Source organism: Neolamprologus brichardi, chromosome 11 (genome assembly GCF_056152115.1).
Source record: "Neolamprologus brichardi isolate AB-2024 chromosome 11, ASM5615211v1, whole genome shotgun sequence".
Taxonomy (NCBI): domain Eukaryota; kingdom Metazoa; phylum Chordata; class Actinopteri; order Cichliformes; family Cichlidae; genus Neolamprologus; species Neolamprologus brichardi.
This window is the reverse complement of record NC_142114.1, coordinates 10,196,039-10,213,561: the sequence shown is the minus strand read 5'-3', so window position 1 is coordinate 10,213,561 and position 17,523 is coordinate 10,196,039. Positions and strand designations below refer to the sequence as shown.

The 17,523-nt window shown below is 43.1% G+C and overlaps 1 protein-coding gene across 3 annotated transcripts in view; it reads left to right on the top strand.

Moving 5' to 3' along the window:
- The first annotated feature begins 6,436 nt into the window (after window positions 1-6,436).
- Window positions 6,437-17,523, top strand: part of rspo2 (R-spondin 2) — a 59,221-nt gene continuing 48,134 nt past the window's right edge. Inside the window, exons 1-3 of one of the 3 annotated variants that reach the window (XM_087847738.1) lie at window positions 6,437-6,674; window positions 6,866-6,957; window positions 7,255-7,541. In XM_087847738.1, the coding sequence (XP_087703864.1) occupies window positions 7,442-7,541 (100 nt within the window). In that variant the 5' untranslated portion in view covers window positions 6,437-6,674; window positions 6,866-6,957; window positions 7,255-7,441. Of the gene's footprint in view, window positions 6,675-6,814; window positions 6,958-7,254; window positions 7,542-17,523 lie in introns of those variants that run through there. The other 2 variants (XM_087847739.1, XM_035909544.2) reach the window with 2 other exon arrangements.

The window sequence follows — 17,523 nt, the reverse complement described above, 5'->3', positions numbered from 1 at the left end:
CCATGACTGTCTTATTTCTGGACATTACATTCTGCACTTGAGGTTTGAGTGGTCAGAACTTCTTTTTTCTCTCTCTCTTTCCTTGTTTTTTTCTTCTTCTCCGGTAATACTTGATGAAGTTTTAATGTTCGCATTGAGTCACCGAGTGGGACAGTTAAGACTAGTGCGTGTGTAAGGATGAATGGCTGTTTAGTCTGTTGGTTTTATGGTGTTTTTAGTGGTTCACTTCACTGTGGCAGGCAGCCTCCCTGAGTGGGATGTCAGCTGAAGGAAGGAGGGGGGGCAATGGAGGTGATGTGCAGCTACCAGTGGTCACACTGTGTGCCAGTCATCCTGTCCATCTGAGGACATGAGGGAGCCATAAAGAACCATTAGCCAGACGGACACAATCTTTTTAATGTCCCACCCCACCCCCACTTTTCTCTGCTTTCGACCTTCTCATAACTCAAGTCCTTTGACTCTCCCTAACTCCCTCTTTATTGCTCACAAACAGGGTGTCGATTCTTCATGTACCTTTAATTTTCTTCCTACGTGCAACTGAACTGCTAAACAAGGAATTCTATGTTTAAAAAAAAAAAAAAAATACACCTGCACTTTCCAGAAAGTGCAGCGAGTGTTTGATCACCCGTATGTGTGCTTCACCCGTAAACGTGCTCCTTTTGAGTGACACTGTCCTGTCCAAGAAGCAGCAGGACAGACCGGTAATAGGCGCTTTCCCTCTTTTTATTTTCTTTCATAATGCGTCACAGACCAGCTCGGTTGACAAACACAAGTGCACTGTGTACATTTAGAGGTAAAATATGAAAACCTGTTTTTTCTTTTTTGTTCTTTTTTTTTTAAGTGGGTTTGTCCAAAGTACACAGCATGTCCCATTTTATTTATTCAGCGTGCTTTGTAAACATAGGTATCGGAGCAGGGTTTCACAATCGGTTCTATTTTTAACTGAGATCCCTTCTGGGCTTTGCTGGAAAAGGTGTGATATCAGAATTTAACTATGATTGAATTGTTTCTTTTGAAAGGGTTCTCATCAAGACAAACACAAAAAAACTAGCAGAATTTAAAAAATAGTTCAATTTTTAGACACAAACACATCTGCTAAAATGTAGATTTATCTTCTTTGGCTTGAAATGATTATCACAGTTACAAACAGAATAAATGAAAAGGTAAATAAAAAAGCTGCCTATTAAAGCCATATTTAAATTCACCAACATGTAAAGTGAAGACTACTGAACTATATGTGTGTGTGTGTGTATGTATACAGACCCTTTCCAAAAAATTTGAATATCATGGAAAAGTTTATTTCCATAATTCCATTCAAAACGTTACATTTTCATAGGTTATAGATTCACGGCCCACAGCTTAAACGATTTCAAGTACTTAGTTTTTTATCTGTACATAATTTGGGCTTCCAGCTCATAAAACCCACAAAAACAGGAATTCAAAAGATTAGAATACCGTGAAGACATTAGCATTTACTTCTCAGTTTTTGCATTTAAAAAAAAAATAATTTGGGATTACATCAAGTCAATCAAAATGGGGTACTTTCAAAACGATATGTCAATCTTCAATACTTGGTTTGGAATCCCTTTGCCTTAATCACTGCCTCGATGCAGCGTGGCATTGCCTGGGAGTCGTGGAAGCCCAGATTTCCTTGATGCTTGCTGTCAGCTTCATAGGTTTTTGGGTCTGGTGGACTTCATTTTCCTCCTGATAATACCCCATAGATTCTCAATGGGGTTTAGGTCTGGCTGGCCAGTGAAGGACTGTGATGGCATGGCCATCAAACCAGGTTTTGGACCTTGTGGTGGTATGGGCAGGGGCCAGGTCCTGTTGGAAGATGAAATCTCCATCTCCGTACAGATCCTCAGCAGAAGGAATTGTGACGTTTTCTAAAACATCCTGGTAGACTGCTGCAGTGACCTTGGATTTAAAAAAGAGTTTACCAACACCTGCACCGGACATTGCACCCTAAATCATGACTGACTGTGGATATTTCACACTGGACCTCAAGCAGCTTGGGTTCTGTTCCTCACCCGTCTTCCTCCAAACCCTTGGACCTTGATTCCCAAATGAAAGGCACACTGTACTTTCATCGGAAAAGAGGACCTTGGACCACTGGCCAACAGTCCAGTCCTCCTTCTCCTTGGCCCAGTTGAGTCGCTTCCGACGTTGGCTCAGGCTCAGAAGTGGTTTGACCCGAGGAACCCGACAGTTATAGCCCATCTCCCGGGTGCATCTGAATGTGGTGGTTTTTGAAGCTGGATCTCTGCCAGATTCTTGAATCTTCTGTTTGATAATCTGCCGAAGGCCACTGTCATCTCTTCTGCTGGTGCATCTTCTGCCACATTTTGCTTTTCCACTAGACTTTCCATTGATATGCTTAGACACAGCACTCTGTGAACAGCCAGCCTCCTTAGCTATGAACTTTTGTAGCTGACCCATCCTATGTTGGGTATCAATGATGCTCTTCTGGCCAGTTGTCAAGTCTGCAGTCTTCACTATAATGAACCTAACTGAGGCAATTAAAATAAACTGAAGCAATTTAATGACACCTGGGAAAACCTGTGCAGGTGCTTTTAGTTTAGTAGATGAGTTGTGTGTGACGCTGTTAAAACATTCATGCCCTGAAAAATTTGGGCTGATATCTTCACGGTATTCTAATTTTTTGAATTCCTGTTTTTGTGGGTTTTATGAGCTGGAAGCCCAAATTATGTACCAGTAAAAAACTACGTACTTGAAATCGTTTAAGTTGTGGGCCGTGAATCTATAATCTATGAAAATGTAACGTTTTGAATGGAATTATGGAAATAAACTTTTCCATGATATTCTAATTTTTTGGAAAGGGTCTGCATGTGGTAAATGGTACAAATAGCCTGTATTTGTATAGCGCCTTTACTAGTCCCCCCCCCCCAGGGACCCCAAAGCGCTTTACACACCCAGTCATCCACCCATTCACACACACATTCACACATTGGTGGAGGCAAGCTACAGTTGTAGCCACAGCTGCCCTGGGGCAGACTGACAGAAGCGAGGCGCCATCGGCCCTTCTGGCCAACACCAGTAGGCGGTAGGTGAAGTGTCTTGCCCAAGGACACAACGACCGAGACTGTCCGAGCCCCGGAAGGTTGCTGGGGCTCGAACCGGCAACCTTCCGATTACAAGGCGAACTCCCAACTCTTGAGCCACGATCGCGTGTATGTGTATATAGATAGGTGGGTGTGTGTGTATTAATATATGTGTGCATGCAGCCAAACAAAATCTCATGATCTCATGAACCACCTTTAGCAGGAATAACTTGAACTTCTTATTTTTGTCTGACTTTATCGCTCTCTCATATCATGGTGGAGGAATTTTGGCCCACTCTTCTTTCCAGTGTTGCTTTAGTTCATTGAGGTCGGTGGGTATTTGTTTATACAGAGCCACAGGCTCACCCCACAGGATTTTGTTGAGGTTGACATCTGGACTTTGACTGGACCATTGCAACACCTTAATTTTTTTTTTTTTCCCTCTTGCAGTCGTTCTGTTGTAGACTTTCTCCTGTGCTCGGGATCATTGTCTACTTCACGACACGATTTAGTATCATTGATTCAATGACTGCAAGCTGTCCAGGTCCTGTGGCTGCAAAACAAGCCCAAATCATCACCCCTCCACCACTGTGCTTGACAGTTGGTATGAGGTATATGTGCTAATATGCCGGGGGGGTGGTTTAGTTTTTTTTTTAGTTTTTTCCAAACACATGCAAATCTAAAAATCTAAGTCATGCTGCCATGTTCTTTTTATAAAGAAGAGGTTTTCCCTGCAACCCTTGCAAACAAGCCATACTTGTTCAGTCTTTTTCCCATTGTAGTGTCATGAATTGTAAGATTTAACATGTTTCTCTGAGCACTGCACAGTCTCACCTTTGGGTGAAGTTACTGTGGCATTGTATTAACACAACGGAATGGACCAGACCGGCAAACTGCCAGAACAACGTCTTTTATAACTGATGATCAGTTAATTAGGTGCAGCTGATTAGTTGCACCTGGCTGCTACTAACCCTCACATTTCCTATGGAAACAGTAGGGATGCACTTAATTTTTAACAGGACTGTTGATAATCAACAGCTGATGCCAGGGGGATTTTCAAAAAAGGATTTTTGGTGTGTTTCCATTTTATTAAAGGGAAATGTAATGTCTTCATTGCAGAAAACCCCCCACTTTTGAAGAATTTCAGCCCTCCATTATTGTTTTTGAATGCTTGGGTTTATTCATTTAAAAAAAGGAACTGGAATTCGAAACAAAAGATTAATGACAAACTGATCCGTCCCTAGATAAAACACATGCAAAACAAGTCTGATCGGACGTGGGCACATTGTCATACATAGGATCATGTTATACAACGCAGTCTCCCTTAGAGGTCAGGTTTATTAGCTGTTCCAAAACTTCATGCGATCTTCACCAGCAGGTGAACTGTAGTTGTTCACATTATTTCACGTTTTCAGTTAAATCTAATGGAAGAGCTCCTAAAGTGAACCCTGAGGGGAGACGGTTTTGTTTTCTAGATTTATGGTGATTCTAAAACTGTATTTGCACAAGTGGACTGTAATGTTTCAGCTCTGTTTGTGAATGTCATGTTGGATTATTTTGGGATATCGAAGTTTCCCTCTTTCCATTTGGAGCCACAAACATGGAAAGTTGCTAAAAACAGATTGAACTTTCTCAGTTTGCCTCACTCTCATCCTGCCCTTGACATTCTGGATATTCCGATTTGTAGATGACCACTGTGGAGTGGCTTTTTCTTTTCCTTTTCTAACTAAATAAACTGTGACAAAAAAACCACGATGGAGACCATCTAGCCTGGATCTCTGATTAGCAGAGTGAACAGCAGCTCCCCTCATTGCTGTTATGGCACTGAGGGCTCTGAGCCAGACCATCCAAATGCTGACGTCACCCCCCCTCATCCCCACTTCTGTGCACTGCAAGGAGCGGGAGGGGAGGGATGGAGAGAATAAAGTGATTGGTTTACCGACCCCCTTCTCCATGACACATCATGAAAATAAAAGTGCCGGAGGCCTAAATTATCACATTCACCTTAACCGTGCACTCTTAGATGTTGTTTTAGAGACAAATCCAAACCAGCAGCTCTGCCTGTGGCTAACAGGCCTCCTGACCACAATGTCTGGATAAATAAATAAACAAAGTGAGGACAAAGGTCACCATAAGTTTCAGGATTTTTTTTTTTTAAACATAGGGTTTCCCTCACTCACATTTTTTCAGTTCTAGTGACCAAATCATGCCTTGTACCACCGGGTTTTTGAGTAGTAATGTGTTTTTTGTTTTGTTTTTTTAAACTACCTGGCACCTCTGCTGGTTGAAGTGTAAGAAATATAATATATCTGCCCTGTTTTGTTTTTTCCTTTTTCTTGACCTCCCACTTGTAGGATCACCGACGTGGACAACGGAGCTGCTCTCACATGAAAATAATTTCCTGAAATAAATAAAAGATTAAGTGCCACACCTAGTGGCTGAAGGGGGTAGAGCATTTACAACTTGGATTCCACTGGGTCAGAAAACATCAGGAGAAATGGTATTCTGCACACGGCCACGTTTATGTGTGTGGCTGTTTTACCTGAAGCCCTCCGTCACCAACTTTAATACGTTCATTGCCCTTTGTAATCACTCATCTGCAGGTCAGCCGGCAGTCTGAATGTCAGGAGGGGGGTAGTGGGTAGTGGACGAGCTCCAGCTTTTCCCCACGAGGTGAGACGCTCCTGACTGAAGAAGAAGGCTCACCGACTTGGATATGTCCTTTCTTTGGGGTCACGTGGGTCACCCTGGAAGGCCCGGCATGAGGGGAAAAGCGGAAAAACTCCCAGAAACGATTGAATGATTGATCCAAGTTCCACAATTACAGCCTCTCCGACGATTAGCATTAATTTCAGAGAGGGGGTGGGGGTTGGAGTAAAATAGGCGTGACCATATGGTTGACTTTACCCATGCTATTACCATATATTATGCAGATAATTTTTCTTTTTCGTGGGGTGAACCTCTAATTGTTAAATAGAGCCATCGTCAGTGGAATAAAGCTCAACCGAGATAGACTGGCTGTGCAGCAATTACATCCTCAGTTGAGAGGAGTCAAAAACTTTGAATTGAAACTTCTGCCGAAGGGCACAGGGGCGTGTTTGGATGATAATTTGGGTCCTAAATAATCTTGTCGTTTGGCAGAAAAAAGTCCAATGTATACGGACTGCAATCCCATTATCCAGAAACGAATACATCAACTTTTTTCTTCTCTTCTTGAATGACGATCCAGCTTTTTTCTTAATGCTCACTAGGACCCAGAGGCAGCCTCGGATCGGCCAGTGTGGCCGAGTTTGCGCTAGGGGGCCAGGGGAAGGAGGGGAGAGGAGGGAGGGTGGGGGGAATACAAGAAATGTCATCTCGAACATCTGAAATAAGGAGCAACACACAACGCGAAGAGTCTCCACACGTGACAGCGACACGGCGCTTATATCTGGCAAAAGGCAGCAGCGAGCATCAGGAGCGGTCGGGAGTTCCAAGTCCCCACCGCTCAGTCTGAGCAGCGCGCAAAACGCAGACTCACTTCACCGGCTCTCGTTTTACGCTCTCAAACAAGCAACACATGTGTTTCTGCTGGAAGCCAAGTGGACGAGCCTGAGAGAGGAAACGCAGGTAAACGGAATCTAAGCTCCCCAATTTTTTCCCCCCTTTCTTTACAGAGAGGAGGAAAGGACCCCCTCCTCCTCTTTCTCCTCCACCACCTCCCCTTCTTTACCGCTACCACCTTTTTCCTCCTCCTCGGACCTCTGTTCTCTTCTGGAGACACAAGTTTCTCTCTCTCTCTCTCACTCACACACACACAGAGGGATGCTGCACGTTCCCCATTCGCACTTGCACTCAGAGGTGGGAAGCTGAAAGTGGAACCGGAGCGGAATTGTACTTAATCTTGTGAAAGGTACACAACATCACGTTACTCACGGAGCGTTATTATTATTTATTATTATTTTTTATTTTTTGGCGACCACTACGCACAGTTGCCTTTATTTTTATTTTTTTAAAGAGGGGTGCCCTTTGAGCTTTACATTTGCGATTGTTCCAACACATTAACACACAGAAGCTTCTCTGTTTTTTTTTTGTTTTTTGGAGGGGCTTCAGTGCACTCCTCTATCATCCCCACGCATCAGTGTTTAGGGAAGGTGTTGATTTCGTTACACTGTTATCACAGTAACCTCCTTTGTCATTCTCCCCTCAGCGCACGGACACTTTTACTCAGTGAGGATCAGCGCGCTCCATAAAATGATCCCAGTCGGCGACTTGATACGATGTCACATCTCGTCTTATGTTTGACACATCCGATGACCAGCTAAAGAAACGTGGAGGAGGACGTTTCACAGATTTCGAGATTTTAACTGGAGTCCGAGCTACACACCGCCGTCCAGATGCAGTTTCGACTCTTCTCATTTGCCCTGATCATATTGAACTGTATGGAGTACAGCAACTGTCAGGCGCCGTCGCACCGCTGGAGGAGAAACAAAAGAGGTAACTAGAAGGTTAAAACCTTCCAGTATTACAGCAGCATCACTTTTAAGGGTTCGCAAAGAGTTTGTGTGTGTCCGGGGAGGTAACTATCCTAAACAAGGTTGTTCACACACTCTGTAAAAAGTCCTCTTCGCTCCTACTTGTAGCCCCTGTTTTGTGCGCGCTAAACGCGGGCGGAAAGTTGTTGGGTTTTGTTGTTGTTGTTTTTCCTTTAGAAAATGAAATTAAATCTGAATTTTGTTTTCAACGCACGTAACTTGGTGCCGTCGATCCAACCCAGAAAATTCCAGAAATCCATGCAAAAAGGAGAAAAAACGAATAGTTGTTTGAGCTACAGCTCATTCTTACAGCATCTCATGTAACCTACTGACCTCTCTAAAATAAGATTTTCCACATTATTTAATGATTTCAGAGCCGGTAACTGGTGCGTAAAATGTGCGCAAAATTGGCCACGCGCATCCAAAATGTCAAAGAGCCAACTGGATTAGCGTTAATTCAGGCTATCTGTGGATGTTCTGGTACCAGAAAAGGTGCAGTGTGTTGGTGGCACGTAAAGCGCTACATAAATAAATAGCGCTTTGGGTCTGTAGCGAGCAGGAGGTGACTGATTCAGTGGACAGATACGAATCCCCGTCCTCACACTTATGGATGCCACATCTCAACTCCACCCTCCCTCCCACCTACCACCTCTTAAGCTGGTTTTAATTGATCTCATAACCACTTTGAACAGTTGGTAGGAAACGCGCATAACAATCACCCAGCAGAGGCGCAGGAGCTGTGAGGAGGGGTCGGGGGCAGGAGGGGGGGATCAGCACCTTTGTAAATACCATTCTCTACTCTGTATGAATGAGGAGCCAGCCGGATTAGGAAAGTGGCCCCTGCGGAGCCCTCCTCAGACCTGTGACATAACACATTGCCGAGATCCTTTTTAGGGTGACCGTGAGAGGAAATGTGGTCCAGTTTGCGCATGGCGCTAACAACCCCCGTCTAAAGGTAGGACACTTGAAAAACTCATTTAAAGTCAAAGGGGGGTGGTGGTGGTGGTGGTGGTGGTGGTGGTGGGGGGGGGGGGGGGGGGGGGGTTCTTGTAAATTGTAAGGCAATCACATATTTAATCATATGCGCTGCGTGCCAGGGGGAACCTCCACACTCTGCAAGCCCTCCACTGCCCATCTGCAAATAATCAGGCAATCACTGCGGGGTACTGGCACACACACGTTTTTCAGCCCCTCTCTTTCTCTCTGCATCTCTCTCTCTCTCATTGCACCGTGCAACTTTTAGATAGCACACAAGATACGGAGTGCCATTTACGTGGTAAGAGCAGTGTTTCGCCCTTAAGAGCGCCTTTAATCTGCAGGGTTGGATGGTCAAGCAGCAAATCCAGCGGTGCACATTTGTCTTTAGGTGCCTCTTTATCTGTGCTGCTGTCTGTTTGTGTGTGAGGGAGAGTTCGGAGAGAGAAAGAAGGAAGAGGTCTGGGGGGTGGCCTAACCAGCGGGGACGAGATCAAAAGGTTAACTTACACATTTGACCTCAAGAACAGCTTCAGGCTGAGGACGATAAGCTACACACTGTTACCGCTCACTCTCAGAGCGGATGTTACACTTGTCATGCTAACCCCGTGCAAATATGCACAGGTTTGGCCTTTATTGTAATGTTTAAAGTATACGTGTGTGTTTGTGTGTGCGTCTGTATTGAGGGGGGTGGACATACAGCACTTTGGGCCAAAACTGCCATCCTAGCAAGCAGTGGGCAGTCAGCCAAGTCTTCAGTATTTGTTTCCTTCCTTTATTTATCACGGTTATATTGAAAGAAGCATGTGTAAGAGATCATTGTCCAATAGGGCTAGAAATGCTTGAATATTTTTCTAGCCCTCAAGGTTCCTGTGACAGTTTTATATACAGCCTGTCTGGCATGCACGGGGAAGCTATCCAAAGCTTTCAGGAGTGTTGAGACCCAGGCACGTTTAAAACTCAGTTTGGCCGTGCTCGGCTCCCCCAGGCGGAACTGCTGTAACGTGGAATGAAAGACATCCTGCGTAATTTACAAAACACTGATGAGTATAAACAAATGAAAAGAGAATTTTTTTGCTATGGCGCACGTAGCTGCATAACTGAGCGAGGTGTAAGGAATGGAGATGCCATCATAATGAGGGGAATGGGGGCGGGCGGGTTTGTCAAGGAGTAACGCTGCCGTTGCATGTGACCCCCGGCGCGCGGTCAAGATTGGGATCTTTGTGTGGTTTTCTGGGCTGGTCTGGTGTTGCTCACACACTGCATGGCATGAACCAGCCTCTTGTTTTGACTGTGGCAATTGTGCATATACACTTAAAAAAAAAAAAAAAAAAAAAGAAGTAAAACAGATGACGGAATATATTAAATTTACACCTCCTTACCCCCTATTGTGCCCACTAGAAATAGGAAAATGATGCCAATGAGCCCTGCTATGATATCATAGCTAGACACAAGGGTATTACTTTTCATTTTTATTCTCTGGCTAATGATGCCACCTGCTGACTCCATAAAATCAGGCTCGAGTAGGAGCGCTGCCTGAAGGAACAGGGATACACAGTGGGGCCCTAAGCCGTTTTAACTGGTAATGAATAGGTAATGGCAGTCGAGAGTGGTGAAAAGTTGCCATGTGATTCTGTTAACCCTTTGTGCATCAAGCCAGAAATCCCAAATTTGAATTCCCTGCAGGTCATAGCGTGTTTCAGATCAGATTCAGCTGTGTAATCTGTTACTCAACTGTGTTAACTGTGTTCTCAGATGCTTGTTTTTTGTGTGTTTTCTGTTGAAGGACCAAAGTGATTAGATTAAACCAATGCAGAGTTGGAGGGGGCGAGGCTAGAGATGCATGACACTTGCAGCATGGATGTGTTTGTGTGTGTGTGTGTGTGTGTGTGGGGGGGGGGGGGGATATGGTTTTAATGCTAAAAATCACAAGATGTCACTGAAAATGAGTGAAAACGTGATACTCTCAGGTAGTGGACTCTTCTTAACTGATTCTATGGTTTACTTTGATAATACAGCAAAAGTTTGGTGGAGTTTCTTTTTAGATGCAGCTAAGCTACTTGCACATAGTGCGCTCTCTTTCTGAGCCCTACACATCAGCCTGTGGACCTGTGTGTGCTGAAAGCTTGCACAAAGTCCCAGGTTTGTGGGTGTAAGTGTTAATGTTGGAACACAGCACTTCAGCGCAATATAATCTGTTGATTAAGTGTTTAAGGGGAATGACAGGGAACGCTCCAAGAAGCTGCTTTTAAACCAGCCCTCGCTAGTCTGGGAAAAAAGTGTGTGTGGAGGGAAAAAGCCCTGCAGATGGCACGTCTGTTAACAAGACCTTCTCACATGATGCCACTCTACTCCAGGTGATGTTAGCGCTGCAGCCTCACTCGTCTGTTTTTTTTCTCTTTCTTATTCCATAGCTAACACTTGAAAGTGCGTTTGTTTTATTCGTGTGAAGCACGGGATTGGTCTCTGGAAAATGCTGAAAAGCCATCGGATCTGATCTCAGCAGAGATCCGTCCTTCTCACTCACCATCCTTGGAGGTTGTGCTGAGGGGAGAGAGGAGGGGGCTTTTTAGGGGATGAGGAAGGCATATTTAAGGAGATCAGCTGGAAGCGGCTGAATGTGAACAGCATCACCTGAGAGGGATTACAGCGGGCTGAGTCTTGACCTGAGCTCGAGCTCCAGCGTCAAGGAACAGAGCTCTGTCTTTTTTCTCCCAGGCCCCGTCAGCTAAGCTTCGAGAAGTGTAAATCTTTGTGTGTGTGTGTTTGTGTGTGTCTGAGAGAGAGAGTGAGCGAGAGAGGAAGAGTACTGGCAGATACATGGACACCCTGCAGGTGCATGTTACCGATGATCAAGGGTCCACAACACACATCCTCTCCCTTCACCCACCCCAACTTCTTCAACTAATCATGTTCACGGTCTGTCTTGGGGATTATCGTGGCCATTAAGGACAATGATTCACTTATGCACTATATTGATAAATCACATTAGTCTGACCCAGCCTCCGAACTCTGTCGAAAGACTAGCTCCTCGTCTGACCTGCACGTCGATCCCGGCCTGTAGTGCAGCTCCCGCTTCAAGTCCCAGCGGTATCAGGTGAAGCCGGTGAAAGGCTCCTCAGTGCGTTCGTGCCATGCTACACTGCTGAAAAACCCCCAGCAAGAGGAAAAACATGCAGTGGCATGAACTTTCTTCTGTAGGGAGACACAGATCTGGATTCTTTATTGGGCTCCATGACAAAGTAGGACGATCCGATCTGCTTTTTCTCCACTGTTTTACCATCTGAAAAATTCAGTAAATCCCAATGAATGAATTGAGTTTGCTGAATAACCTTTTTATTTATGAGCGTGTGATCGTGAGGTAGGAGATGTACTCATATTCGTCTATCAACTTCTTCCATCTCCAGATTCGGGCTCTCTTTCATAATTTCTCTCCCCACCTTTTTTGGCTTTTTTTTTTGATAGGGAGGCTGGGTTGGAGGGTTGGGAGGGGGATACGCATGGGGATGTTCCTTTCCAACTTTCAACTATTGTTATCTGAGGATCCCATATACTGGCAAAGCTAAATGCCAAACAGATGTTTTCAATTTTAGGCGATGTGTTACCACACTGTAAATTTTTTTTTATTTTTTATTTCGGAAATGTGAAATAAAATAAAGCTATTATATAAAATCTTAGAGCACACTCCATGTTTCCTCATGGTGACTGGAATCTCTCAGCAGCAGACAAAAACTACAGTGTCTGTCCAGAGTGTGAAGGCTTTTTTTTTTTTTTTTGCATCCCTCACCTATGCCTGTTCCTTCGCAGCAATTACACCTTAATACGTTTCCTTATAAAGCTTCTAAATATGACCAGCCAATTTGGTCCAATTCTCTCAAGTTTATTGGGCCATAAAAGATTCTAATGTTGGGAATCATTTCTAAGTGCCACACATAAAACAACAAAACAAAAAGAGTATTTAAAAAAAAACACATGCAAGGTCCTTCCAGGTGGGAGAGCTGCCCAGAGCTGGGGATGGAGCCCCTCGAGCTTACACCAGAATGCATTTCCAGGCTGCTTACTTCTCACGTTACTAATACACACCTCTAAAAGAATCCAGTGAAGAGCTGTTTAGAGGTAATGATGTGAACACAATAGGCATCTATTGTGTTTTTTTTCCTCAATGAATCTAATCATGGGAATTGTTAAAATGAGCCATTTCCCCTTTCGCTTTACACAAAACAAAGCATTAAAATTAGGCTTAAAGCTGGACATTTTAAGAAATGTGTTCATTCACATGAGAGTTAGATCATGCTTATACCAGCAGCCAGTTCGCTTAGTTTGAAAACAGTCAGTCTGACTCTGTCCAAAGGCAACAAAACCCGCAAAGCTTACTAATTAACAAAATGTAATTTAACACACTACAGAAAGTGTAAAAACTACACTTACACTAGTGGGATTTTATATTTTCCCTGTAACATCGGTTTGTGTTAAACTGCAGTAAACTACTGCACTTGGATTCGCTATTTGCAGTTATTGTAGTTTATTACTATTAAATATGTATATACAGTATTCTTTAAGGTTTCTACAACAATGTAATTATTATAAAAAATTGTAAAATGGTGTAAATATTTATGTACTGTTTTATTAGCTGACAGACTGCTGCTGTATGTTCACATAATGGACATAGCAGTGATACGTAATGTTCTCATGACCTCCACGAAAAAAGGAATCGGTTGAGTGTTGAGCTGTTCTTTCACATTTTAAGAAGTATAAAAACTTGTATAAAAACATACGTTTCCTTCTTTACATGTTGATTATTTTCCTATTTTCCTTCTTCTAGTTATTACATGAAATTAGGCCAGTGGTGCTCACACTTTTACATCATTCTTCACACGGCAGGAAGAGATACTTTCACGCCCCAGCTAAACAAAACAATGACAGAAAAGCCTAGCTGCAGCTTTATTCAGAAGATAAACTCATTCACAATGAATCCTTCAGTAACTTCTGTTTTAAACAAACAACTGTAACTTTTGTCACTAGACTGCTTCATTCGTCTGCACCACTTCTTCAAAAAAAGCAACAAGTTAAACAGAATGTCAACATTCCCAAACATGGAAAAATAAAGTTGGGTCTTAGCCTTATAAAAAAGAAATCCAAAAACTTGTGAACAGAGATGGAAAATATTTGATTTAGTGAGAGTTTAATACTTTTCACTCTTAGTGGCTGCAGTGAGGCTGTTTTTGACTGCAGAGCTGTGGCGGGGCGTGGTCTGCGGCACGGCTGCGGGGGAGGCAGACGCACCTGAGCGGCAGCATCCACCAATCACGCTGAAAAGCTGCACCCGCGTGTGTAAGTCGACAGCCGTAATAAAGAAGCGTACTGAAAAGTGCGAACATGTGGCTATTGTGCTCCAATCCTGGGTTTCGGAACCACTGTAAACGATGCACGACAGACCCGACCACATGTTCGCACTTTTCAGTACACTTCTTTATTGTGGCTGTCGACTTACACACTCGGGTGCAGCTTTTCAGCGGATGCACATATTATTAACGTAACTGCCGCAAATTTCTTTGTTCCGCAGTAAAAGTGATTCCGATGTTAAACCTGACTTTTCTGCCAGGTAACTTGTGCCCCACCTGCCAGAACTGTGGGTCCCACCAGCTGTGCGCGACACACACTTTGAGAACCATTGAATTAGGCTAGCTTCAGGCTAGCTTTAGGCTAGCTTGAGTCTGATGATAAGTTTTATGTTAAACGTCCAGATATCAAAAGTATATCGATAGAAATCGTCACTTTTGGAAAACGTACATAATATACATAGCATACATAATAGAATATTAAGCACATATATCACATCCTGTGCTTTTATCATTCCAATATGTGAAATGGTCAGGGTTAGGGTGCCCTTAGTCAACACTACACAGCATAAAATGACAACCAGAAAGCAAAAAATGTGTTTTCACAACACATAACATGTAATTTTCCTTAAGATATTTTATGAATATTCCATTTCTTTATAGCCGACTGGCTCTAAATGTTTAGAGGATCATTTAGGGCCCAAGAGCCTTTGGAAGGAAGATTAATGTATAGTGTTTCTAGAAAAAGCCACACTCAGTATGTGCTCTTGTTTACCATATTGATATGATCCTTTGTGTGCGTGTTGACTAGTACCTACTTTGCATCGATCTGCAAAGCCCGGAAATCTGAAACTCAAGGAGGCCCCTTGAGAAAATACACCAGCATGTACAGAAACAAACACACACACATTGATTTGAGTTTGGTGCTAAGGTCTGCTTCAATGCCTGTTAGAATGGCTCTAACAAGAAGGAGGCATGGGGCTCTCTGATTGCTACCCCCGTGCCCACCCCTTAACACTCGACAGATGGACAACACTCCTTTTTTTTTCTCCCCCCCCCCCCCCTTCTTTTATGGGACCTCTAATTATGCTTACATGCCACATCAAAATAAAGCTCAGCATGTAATGCCTTTGGTATGGAGAGGAAGTGAGCTGGTCAGATGCAATAAAGCATCTCTTGGCGGTGCGCGCCTGTAATTTGGTGGCCTGAGTATGGACACGGAGAGGTAAAGGTAGCGAAGCCCCCACTGTCGCCTGCTGACTGCATGGTGCGGTACAGCCATCTATGGAGTGGCACTGAGGTGCTTTTCTTGCTATCTTGGTTTGCCAGTATCATTGTATACTGTGTGAAAGACAAAACCAACGCGCTTTCAATTACATGTAACCGTGACAAGATATTTTACCCCCACCCTTGATGCATCGTTGGCGGGGACTGTAAGCACCCTCTGTTATGGCTTTGTTATGGTTTTGGCTGAGGTTGAGGTTAATGTTGGTAATTGGGCACCCTCAGACTAAATAAGGACTTGCCTGTGGAATTAGGCTTGGACTAGTTGAGACAAGAGCTTTGAATGATACAACGTGTCATGCTTAGACCGGATTTTTTTTTTTTTTTTTTTTTGGTTTTGTGTTCCTGGCCATGGAGCTGTGTTGAGGCTGGCCTGTGCTTCTGTCATCTAACTCTCAAGCCTCATGGTGTTAGGAGAGGAAGGCCTCATAGCTGCCTGTGGAGTGCAGAAGCACCCAGTGTGTTTTTAATCAGGAACAGGGCTGGGAGTCATTACTGGGCCTTGATGCTTAGCTCATTGTCTCTTTGACTCCTTCTGTGGAGAGAAAGGAAGGCAGAGGACGAGGTGGAGGAAACAGACTGACAGCAACGTAGCCTGCGTGTCGGATTTAAAAAGGTCTTAGAGGGTCATACCCTGTAGACTTATGAGGTCGGGGTAGAAGGAGCAAAAAGGAGTGATGGGAACAGAGAGTACACGATAGAGGAAGGATTGGATAAGATCTGGTCTGTCTCTTATCAGAGCAAAGCAACAAGATTGTAGGTCAGTCTTGTAATGGAAGCTATAGTAACAGCAACATTAGCCTCAAGGCAGTGAAGTGTACTTCTTCTCCTGTCAGATTTATTCAGTCTCATACCCCAATACTTGTCACTCAGCTTGATGAGCTGTGCGATTATATCCGAGATAACAGAGCACCTCTGTGTGTCTTTAAACTCCTCGCTAAATGGCTAGCATCCTAGCTGTCAAACTGTAAGTATGTACGCTCAGTATCTGAGCTCATTCCCGACCTTGAGCTTGGAAAAGCAAAACATCTGTGTTGGCTTTTTTTAAAAAGTTTTCGCTCAATGAGTTTCTTTGGTGCTGCAGGTGTGACTCTCCATGGGGAGCTGGTTATTTGTTGGAAAAAGGATGTGTTTTCGACATAAAATCCCCCCAAGCATTCCCAAATAACAGTGTTTTATTTTTATATGTGCTTATTTTATCAGAATTGACAGGTTTGGAACATGCAGCATGTGATACTAGCAATGAATGGGCTCTTTATAGATGGGAGTTGTAGTTGGCTTCTTCCTGTGAATTTCACAATAAAAGTCACCGACACGTGCACTGTGCGACTGATGTACATAAAATTGCTACACTCTCATTTAACATTTTAGGATTAAAATTTATATTTTATTTGACTAGTTATGAAAAATATTTTTTCTGAATAATTTTGATCCTTATTTGTATTAAGAATGTCAAATTACATGGAAAATTCTGCTTAAACACTGTTTTGGTAAAAAAAAAAAAAAAAAAAAGAAAAAAGAAGAAAAATAAGAAAACAAAACTATAAAAATGAATGAAATTGGTTGAATCAATAATTAAACAATTTATTTATGTAGTATTTTACTGTAAAAGTAACCCTGGACATTGGTTTGGTTAAATGAAGCATAAACTCTTATTCCATCTAAAGGCCACAAGATGGCAATAGCTGTGGTTGCAAAACGACTTCCAGTCATAATTAAGTTTAATTAAGTTTTCTGTCTTTACCTCTGCAAACACTTTCCTGGTGGGTTTATGGGCTCAGTCACTCATTTTGGGACGTATTGAATAGAAAACTGTCTCATTTGCAAATCTTTGTCATACTTTGTTTAAAAAAACAAGGATTATCCATGCTCATTGGCTGCCAACTCATTATGGACAACTCACATGCCAAAGAGTAGTTTCACAGTCAGGTGTGCACCTCCTCAACACATCTGATTTTTATTTCTTTAAACCAAAATGATGACAGTGAAAATGCTAATCTTAAGGCTTTAAAACAAGACTTCCAGAACCAGTGGATGATATCCATCCTTTAAGCTGTCTATGAATGACGCCCAAAGACAAAGAAAGTTACACTAAATATTACACTAATGTAATAGTGTGATGTCATATAACGACAGTATTTTTTAGCTGTTTTCTCTAGAAGCAGATATAAATAATTATGTTAGCCTTGTAGCTTCTTCATTCACTCATTTTCACTGACTATCCTTCGAGCACGAGTAGTTGCCGCTTTTCATGAAACACCAGTACTAGCAATCAACAGGCTCTCTGTAAATGCTCTCTGTTGTGGGCTTCTTCCTCTTCATGCATTTCACAATAAAAGTCATTGA